Raw genomic sequence first — 9,185 nt, forward strand, 5'->3', positions numbered from 1 at the left:
GTGCTTCCTGGTTTAAGTCAAAATAAAGATGAACAAACACACCAAGTTTAAAATGAATTCAAATAAAACTGTGAACAAAGCCTTGGATAAATGAAGGTGTCTCTTTCATTCTGTCCGTTCTGGTTCTGATTCTGACCTGGTGCTTTTGTCCCTCAAAAACCTTTTCTTATTTAAAAGACTCATAAACTACAGCTGGAGAAACAGAGCTGTGTTGAAAATTGTGTTTGTATTTGCCAAATAGATAAATCAATCTATTTCATCAATGCAGTACAAATTTTGTGTCTGTGTACATTTATCACAATTTGGCTGTAAAACCATTGAATGGAGCAATTTATCCCTTCACAACATATTTGATGCGATAGCATAAGTGAAAAATATAGATAATATATTAAATGCATGATCGGAGGAATCAATGAAAGCAATATGTTCAGCTTATTGAAAAGAACTGCAGATTTAATTTTACTAGAACATAAAAACCAGATCTCATGAAATGTTGGGCAATCAGTTTTTATTTCAGATTTTTTTTACCCTTTTTTTAACAGACACTAGAACAATTGAAATGATAACCAGTGTCTTCACTGACTTAAACACTCAAAACAAAGGTGGGACATCATGCTTTATGTTAATCATATTTTTCAGTTGTTTGAAACTGAGGAGGATATGAATTGTTGCAATTCTGCAAAGAAGACTGCATTCATAAGATTTCAACCGCTAAACATCAGCTGTTGGCTGATTCGCCTCTTCATATGCTCCATTCATTCCAACAGGAAAGCTGAACTGCAGGCAGACCTGCCAAGTACACACTTTCTGTGTCTATGAAGCCAAATGAGGTCAGACATTGTCCTACTGAAATAACAACTTGCCTCTTGGAAATATCCCCTCAATGGCAGCATAACATCTCTACATACCTTCTCACCCATGCCATGGACACTAATGACCCCCACCATTAACACCAATAACAGCCTTATATTTTGCACCATATATGTTTAAAGACTAAAGTTCTTTGTAATTTGCATTGAGGAACATTTCTTTTAACTTATTGATAATTATTAGACTAAATTTGGTTCAGAGTGGTTGACTAGCACCCATCTTTGCTTGAAAAGAAAATATATTTGGTCAATGCTCTTTTAAAATTCAGTCCTGGCACCCTCATCTTGGCACCTGCCAATTTTCTAAATATAATAATGTTAGTTATAAAATAAAGTGAAAATAATTTTATTGGATTTTTTTTTTTTTTTTTTTTTTTTTTTTGCCTGCTAAATAGAGGTTCAAACAAATAAACAAAACATCCTATTACTGGAAATGGTGTTTATAGGAATTTGCTTTGGATGTCTAAAAAAATCTGCTAAGAATATTTTTAAAAGATTTAGTCACATAGTTGTTCATAAATAACAACAATGTGCAAATGTGATATCAAAAACTCCATATGTGCTGGGAAAACAAACAAAAAAAACCCTCAGATATTCTTTCCATTGACTACCATTTAATTTATCAGTTAAAGCATATGTGCACATATGTAGATGAGGGCTTTGGAACAAACATGTTTAATATCTCACGTCCACAATCTTTGGAAACCCCACGGAACCTCCAGCTACACAGCAGCAGTAGTCTCGCCGAAGTCTCGCGATGTTTGGGTATGACAGGGCATAGTGGCAACGAGAACTGGCGTGGGACGGAGTGAGGAGTTGTTATCGAGGAAGAGGGTGAAGAGACAGAGGCAGGAGCAGAGCAGGGGGTGTGTGTGGGTGAGTGAGTGTGTTTGTGAGATCTAAAAAAGGAGCACAACACGGCGTGAATGAGAGAGGCAAACTGGCGGATTTCAATATGGCATCCGGAGATACGCTGTACATTGAGACAGACGGCTCGGAGATGCCGGCCGAGATCGTGGAGCTCCACGAGATAGAGGTGGAGACGATACCGGTAGAGACTATCGAGACCACTGTGGTCGGCGGGGATGACGATGACGACGGGCAGCCCATGATCGCGCTCCAGCCGCTTGTCACGGACGACCCCAACTCGATCCACCACCACCAGGAGGTGATACTGGTGCAGACTCGGGAAGAAGTAGTCGGTGGGGATGACTCGGACCTGCATACGGACGGTGGTGGCGGATTCGAGGACCAGATCCTCATCCCGGTACCTGCTCCGGGGGTTGAGGACGAGTACATTGAGCAGACTTTAGTGACTGTAGCCGGGAAGAGCTCTGTTGGTCGGATGAAACGGGGAGGCGGCACCGGTGGAAAGAAAGCGGGCAAAAAGAGCTATTTAAGTGGCACCGAGGCTGGTGGAAGAAAATGGGAACAGAAGCAGGTGCAAATAAAGACACTGGAGGGGGAATTTTCTGTTACAATGTGGGCATCGGGTAAGTAACGCTAGCCCAGCAGTGTCTTGTCAGCTCCGTTGCATGAGGCCTCATTACCAGGGCGTTGTCCTGCTGCACCAGACTATTTCCTGGAGTGGTCTGTCGCGTCGTTGTGAGAAGCGGTATATAATGCAAGTTTTCGATGCAAAACCCCGTTGCAGGATATGGAAATGTTTTTGTTTTGAAGGGAGGCCATGTTTTAGGTGTTGCTGGGCGCCGCCATATTCCCCGAGACTAGTAAGTATGGCGGCGGCCCCGAAAAAATGGCGATAGACGCGGCCAGGCAGAGATGGCGGCGGTGCTCTGGGTAGAGACAGCTGGGTTTGCTTATATCCACAGGCCTCAAAACTGTGGCACACTTACTGCATAATAACAACTGGTATTGCGCAGGGGTGGTTTGTTAAGTGTGTTAAAGTTTAATCTTGGTGTAATTTAGAGTAAAGTACTATTTATTTGGTATTTATTTAGCCGTTAGCTCTCATAGCTCTGGCTACCATTGCTGGTAATTTGACCATGTAGCTTTCCGCCTTAACAGCTGGCTACGTACAGCCGTAATGTGCCAGGTGCTAATCCATTATCATTAGAAATAATAAAATAAATAATATAAGAGCTTGTATTTACCGACACCTTAGGTTATATCACAGCATTGTAAAACAGCGTGTCTAGCCTACTTATTAAAATAAGTACACCAGTTTATGTTTTGGATAGTCTATTTTTACTGCTCTCTGCTGGTTGATGGAGAGTAATGTTTACACTTGATTGCATTTTTGTTGCTAAATATTAAGTTCAATATGTCTATAATTAAGCGTGAATAATTCTTAAATATACATGAAAAAGGGGGGTAGCATTTTGCAAAAATGGCCTATGTCAAACAAATCAATTAGGTGTATTAATACTTCTGTTTCTGTTATTAGTTGAAAACTAGATTATTATTTTTTTTATTTCTGTATTGGATTTTTAATGATTTTGTTTATTTATATATTTATTTGCCATCCTAATTTATGTAATAATAAATAGTTTGCATTTTTTTATACATACTGGGGGGGGGGGGGGGAGTATTTGCAGACTGATGCCAGTCTTTCAAAGTATTCTCTTACAATTAAAGTGCTGCACTGAAATAAAATTCAATTATTGAAGTTTTATCAGGAACTTGCTAAGCCTTGCATGCTAGAAGATGTAACACACAACTATTGCATTTGTATTTTGTGGTAAATTAGTATAGCGTCCAAATATGGGGAATTTTTAAAAAAAGAAGGGATCTGCTGCTTGTTTTCTCCCATAATCAGTTGATTAATGAGAAATAATGTGCAAATAGTGTGAAACACCACCACAGCTACTGGCCATTTAAATAGTTGTCAGACCATGTAATTTCCATGTAATCCCAGAGTAATTCTCTACACCTATGAAGTGGCTCTAAATGTAACCTGATAGCTGATGCTGCAGCAGGTGTTGTCAGCTCCCCCGGGGCTTGTAGCCAGGGTACCAGCAATATGTTATCGGTTCAGTCTCTGTAATGTGTTTTTAGATGACAATAAAGACATTGACCATGAGTCGGTGGTGGAGGAGCAGATTGTGGGGGAGAACTCCCCTCCGGATTACTCCGAGTACATGACGGGGAAGAAGCTGCCCCCTGGTGGCATCCCAGGGATCGACCTGTCAGACCCCAAACAGCTGGCTGAGTTTGCCAGGTGAGTGAACAAGTGTGTATGTGTGTCAGTATCTTTGCATCTTTTGCTTCCCGGCACTTAACAGACTTGTTTACACTGTCAACACAGTTTTGATGAATATATAGGAAGCTGCTCCTCTGTTACTGGAGTCTTGAATGGTGGGAACTTTTGAAGCAAAGAGGAAATTAAACGCTATTAAAAAGATTTAAAAAAAACAAAACACGAATTAAAATATATACTTACCAGTTTTAGAAGAGTGAAAATACAGTATAGAAACACTAATTTTCTTAATTTTACAAGATGCAGTCAATTAAAGCAAATTAGTTCATATTCAGAAATATTTCGCTTGAATTGCTTATAAGTCCAACACAAAATCTAATTGTTTGAATGGCATTTTCTGGGGATATGCGGTAGTCAAAATATTCACCTGTAGTGTCATATGTGTCTAGTTTTGCTATTTAAAAGTGTTAATTTTTTAGGCAAAGATGACTTGCAGTGTATTTTTGACAAGCAATATAGTGTGTAGCGTCAGATGTACTTTAAAGGGAGTCTCTTTAATTTATTAAATTGAACATTTATAGTTCTTAGTTTTGTACAAAATAAAAACAGATTTTTTTTTTTCAAAAATGGTAGCATTAATGTTCATGTTCCAAATTTTTATTTAACTCTGAGATTTGTCTCACTTCTATGACATAAATGTCAGATAAAATGTGACGTTTAGACTGAGGTTGCTTTTAAAAATATTAACTTTGCATCTGATTTAGGGCCACATATAGGCCTGGCTGTGATTTTTTTTTTTTTACTTTATTATAGGCTGTGTATGACAGTAGGTTTCACTATGGAGTATCCCTACTGAACGCTCTCGTTTCTTGCGGAGTGATCTCTCTCGTGTCATACTTGACAGCAGAATGTTGCAGCACGGACCATGGTGAAGCACCTGTGCGAGCCGGTATGCCGCATTTGTTTTACAGGGCTGCCAACTCTCACATATCGGCCTTGAGACTCGCGCATTTGAGTGGCTTCTTACGCTCTCGTGCCAAACCTCCGATTTCTCACGCTGAAATACACATCAGTCGGCTAATTGAGAGGTTCGGGAGAATTCCGAGTGGGCCGCATTACTTTTGGGCCGGTGTCCCGGCGCATGTGGGAACGGCGCAGCAGCGCGTTGCAGCAGCGCCCCGGTTCACTCACTGCTCATAGATCAATCTGACATGCAGTGGTGAGGGAGAATATTTCAGCTGCACAAACTGCAACGAAGCACAGTCTGTTTGTTTTTAATACAATGGTACTAACTGTCGGTTTTACCGGTTTTCCCTGTCTGAGCTTCATGAGACTTTATTTTCTATCATACTTATTGTTTTTGGTTGTGTTTGGTTTTCATTCATTGTTAAGGAGACAGAGTTCGTTCTATTTATTGTTTTGTTGTGTTATTTAAAATTTCTTCCAGTTCCAGTGTAAAATGTTCTTTAAAAATGAAAGTTTATTGATCTTTGAATGGTGTACTTGTATTATTATGTCTCTGTCATTATATTAGTTGAAAATGGTCTCAAAAAGACAACATTATTGCTTTGCGCAATATTATCGCTTATCACAGTAAAACACAGCAAAATTTGTTATCGTGACATGAAATATGAAATTTGTGTTGTTCAGCTGTCATGTAAAACCAAAAAAAAAAAAAAGCAGGATTTGGGCCGTTTTTGCATGCATGGTGCACATATCTAGAAGGTGTATTTTGATCCATTTTAGGTGTCTTTTTCTAACAATAATGCAAATAAATTTGCAATACCAACTAAGACCCTGTAGACTCAATTTCACATAGCATCCACCCCACTGTGTGAAATCATTTACAACATTATCTCTGTTGTAGGTGAAAATTCAAAATGTGACCTGCTTCATGCAAAAATATCTTTAACTTGATTTCTTATTCTATTATTACTTTTATATTTGTGATTTCTCTTTCATAAAAATTAGTATTGCGCCAGAAAAAGCATCAAACTTAAACCTTTGTTTTGGGGGAAACTGAATTAAAAAGGGTTGTTTGTAAAAACTGGCAAGATGGAAAGCATTTTTATTTTGAGGTATAATAAGCAAATGTGACAAGTCAGGGGGTTGCCACATGTTTTCCAAAGTAACTTCCTTTAATTGTAGAAATGTGCCATCCATGAGGTACTTGTCATATTTCAACTGTAACAGGTTTATTATTTACTTCAATAATCCGCCTTAAACCTGGGCTTGTTCCTAACTCAGGAACTTTAGTTAGAAGAATGCTGTTGCCTGTTTCTTGGTGGTTAAAACCCTCAACTTTCCTTCTTTCTCAACAGAATGAAGCCCAGGAAGGTCAAAGAGGACGACGCTCCCCGGACGATAGCTTGCCCTCATAAAGTGAGTCTTGCACTGCCATCCCTCACAGGAATCCTGTCACTATTTTAGCTAAATGAAATTAATCCTTCCTGAATGGTTTAGATTTGTTACCCATTGTTGGTTTGTCACATTACACTAAAGCTTATTTAAAAGCGAAGATAACACTTGAGTACATTGATTTTTATGTTGTACAAGAACAATCAGGCCTTATCTGAACCAGCTAATGTAAATGGTTTTTCTATGCTCTTTGTGACTGTTAACAGTACACCACCACTTCAGAATGGATTTAAAGCTTCACTCTTTCAGGGCCTGTTTCAGAAAAAGCTCTACAAAATGCTGAGAGCCCTTATAACACTGACATAAATGCAAGAAAATGTAACCTCTCTGTGCACCACTTAAAGCATTTACAGCTTTGCTGCAAAGAAGCTTACATTATATGTCTGTCTTCTCTGTGCTGCATGTCTTTTGATCCAGGGCTGCACAAAGATGTTCAGGGATAACTCGGCCATGAGGAAGCATCTTCACACTCACGGACCCCGTGTGCATGTCTGCGCGGAGTGCGGCAAGGCTTTTGTTGAGAGCTCCAAGCTTAAACGGCACCAACTCGTTCACACAGGGGAGAAACCGTTCCAGGTAGGCCTCACTCTCCCCTACACTTGTATATCATTACAATTCTGCCGAGAAGAATGAGGTAATAATCACTTCTGTCAGGAAAACATTATCTTAAGTAGATAAATCAGTCATGGTGACATGTAATATTTGATCTGATTGATTTCTCTGAATCATGTTTAACAATAAAGTCCATTCAGCTGTTGACATGTCAGTCAGTTTCACATTTTTGGCTCACTCTTATCTTCCTCCCTCCTCTCCCAGTGTACTTTCGAAGGCTGCGGGAAAAGGTTTTCTCTGGACTTCAACCTGCGCACACATGTGCGGATCCACACTGGAGACCGGCCTTACGTCTGCCCTTTCGACGGCTGCAATAAGAAATTCGCCCAGTCGACCAACTTAAAGTCTCACATTCTCACACACGCCAAAGCTAAAAATAACCAATGAGAGCCCCTCCATCAGCATCCAGCCACAAAGACGAAAAACGGAGCGTTGTGGCGGCACATGCAAAACCTCTTGTGAAGATGGAATATATATATATATATATATATATAATCTGACAGATTAAAAGACAAAACACTGCGAATCAGCTGGTTTTCCTGAGCCCCCGTTTCTTCTGCTGTCATTGGATGAGGAACACAGTGAATACTCCCCAAAGCCAAGGCCAACATAAGTCCCTGTTTCTCCAGTGGCACTCAGCTGCCAGAAGATGGAACCCATGGACAAACATCAGAGACTTATTTTTACCAGAGAAGCAGCAGTTTATTAGTGTTTTTTTATTTTGTTGCATTGCTTTTATTTCCCTCCAAGTGTGCATATTGTACACTTGCCTCAGGCTGTGTTTATTAGTAAAATAGTAATTTCCTTTCACCCAGCATTATAAAGTCATACTGATATAGAAAAAAATGGCCTCAGCCTTGTTTAACCTGGTTCACACTTATGAACATTTGTATGTTTGCATTTCCACACCTTTGGTTGTATTTTTCTCTAACCACAAAATAACCTTGTATACCTGTATTGTATGGCTGTATTAAAATGAAGTAGATATAGATTGAGGTGTGATTTAAAGTGTTAAGCAATTAAATTAGTTGCTTTATATTTTTTGTTAACTGTCTTTACACAGATGAATGAGTAATATAAATGTACTCGAAGCCTGTCACAGTGTGTGAAGCTTACATCGAACTGACTGCGAGACCATCACCTCTTTGTTTAGAATGTAATGTACAGACGTCAACCATTAACTTCCTTTGTTGATATTTACACCATGTATCTCAGCTGCCCACAATAAAATGGGTCATTCCAACTCTGTTGAACGGCATAATAAGGTTTAAGTGTATCATTTTTTGTCTTTTTGACAAGAACATCTTACTTGTAAGTTGCTTAAATTGCACACTGTAGTAGTTGTGAGTGTGGACCAGCTGTTTTTTTGTTACTGCTTTCTTTTTTATTTAAAGCACTAAAACAGGTTTTCCATCTTATTTGATACGTGTTCTTATTAAAACATACTATTTCCAGCATTTTTCAGTAGATATAACTAAAATTCATTCATACACAAAAATAAGAGTGATGTCTCAAACTTGTTTAAACCAGCCTCTTCAAATACTAATAAATATTAACTGTTCAGTATTTTTTCCTGTGAAATTTGTAAGTAATTGTGGGATGTGAATTTGGTACAGCTGAGTCTAATTGAGTTCTCTGCTTGGGGAGCTTCACTCTTTCCTTTATTCTTCCTTTAACTTCTTAAGCGTAGGAAACACTGGAGCATCTTTTGGTCAGTGGTGCTGACAAACATCACAGCTTAGTTAAAGTGTTGGATTCTCATTGCAGCATGGTCGTTTGTTAGGAGTTTGAAGAAAATTAAGAATTTCTCCTACCATCGTTCCTTAATCCTTTGACCTTTTCCAATGAGATCAGGGAAAAGAGTTTTGGAAAGGATGATGGAAGGTAGCTATATATTCAGCTATAAACCCTAGTTGTCATTGTTTTGCAGCAAGAAGATTGTGGGCTACAACCTGCTGATCAGCTTGGAATTTAGTCACAAGTTGTGCAAACATGGGTTTACTCCTGATGCTCTGGCTTCTTGAGTTTAATTGTGCAACCTTGGATTAGTTAGCCCCATTAAGGCTAACCAACCCGGTTTGATTGTACCTTTTCTCTTGCCCAGTTACTTTTGAGCATTGCCATTG

General features: G+C 39.0%; 1 protein-coding gene across 3 annotated transcripts; it reads left to right on the plus strand.

Annotated features, from left to right (window-relative positions):
* Positions 1-1,663: 1,663 nt before the first annotated feature.
* On the plus strand, positions 1,664-8,465 carry yy1b (YY1 transcription factor b). Of its 3 annotated transcripts, XM_041976214.1 has the most exons (6): positions 1,664-2,362; positions 3,888-4,050; positions 6,351-6,411; positions 6,865-7,023; positions 7,264-7,476; positions 7,551-8,465. In XM_041976214.1, exons 1-5 carry the CDS (start codon positions 1,825-1,827, stop codon positions 7,444-7,446), a joined length of 1,104 nt encoding a protein of 367 aa, XP_041832148.1. In that variant the 5' UTR covers positions 1,664-1,824; the 3' UTR covers positions 7,447-7,476; positions 7,551-8,465. The 3 variants fall into 3 exon arrangements, with proteins under 3 accessions (XP_041832148.1, XP_041832147.1, XP_041832150.1); XM_041976213.1 differs by having other exon boundaries at positions 7,264-8,465; XM_041976216.1 differs by having other exon boundaries at positions 3,900-4,050; positions 7,264-8,465.
* The last annotated feature ends 720 nt before the right edge of the window (positions 8,466-9,185 follow it).

The sequence above is a fragment of the Melanotaenia boesemani genome, chromosome 22 (assembly GCF_017639745.1).
Source record: "Melanotaenia boesemani isolate fMelBoe1 chromosome 22, fMelBoe1.pri, whole genome shotgun sequence".
NCBI classification, from domain to species: Eukaryota; Metazoa; Chordata; class Actinopteri; order Atheriniformes; family Melanotaeniidae; genus Melanotaenia; species Melanotaenia boesemani.

What these genes read in the sequence shown, in the direction of transcription:
- yy1b (XM_041976213.1), top strand. Translation starts at nt 1,825, where the DNA reads ATGGCATCCGGAGATACGCTGTACATTGAGACAGACGGCTCGGAGATG. An exon ending in TGTTACAATGTGGGCATCGG is followed by an intron (nt 2,363 to 3,887) that starts GTAAGTAACGCT and finishes ATGTGTTTTTAG; the next exon opens with ATGACAATAAAGACATTGAC. An exon ending in CAGGGGAGAAACCGTTCCAG is followed by an intron (nt 7,024 to 7,263) that starts GTAGGCCTCACT and finishes CTCCTCTCCCAG; the next exon opens with TGTACTTTCGAAGGCTGCGG.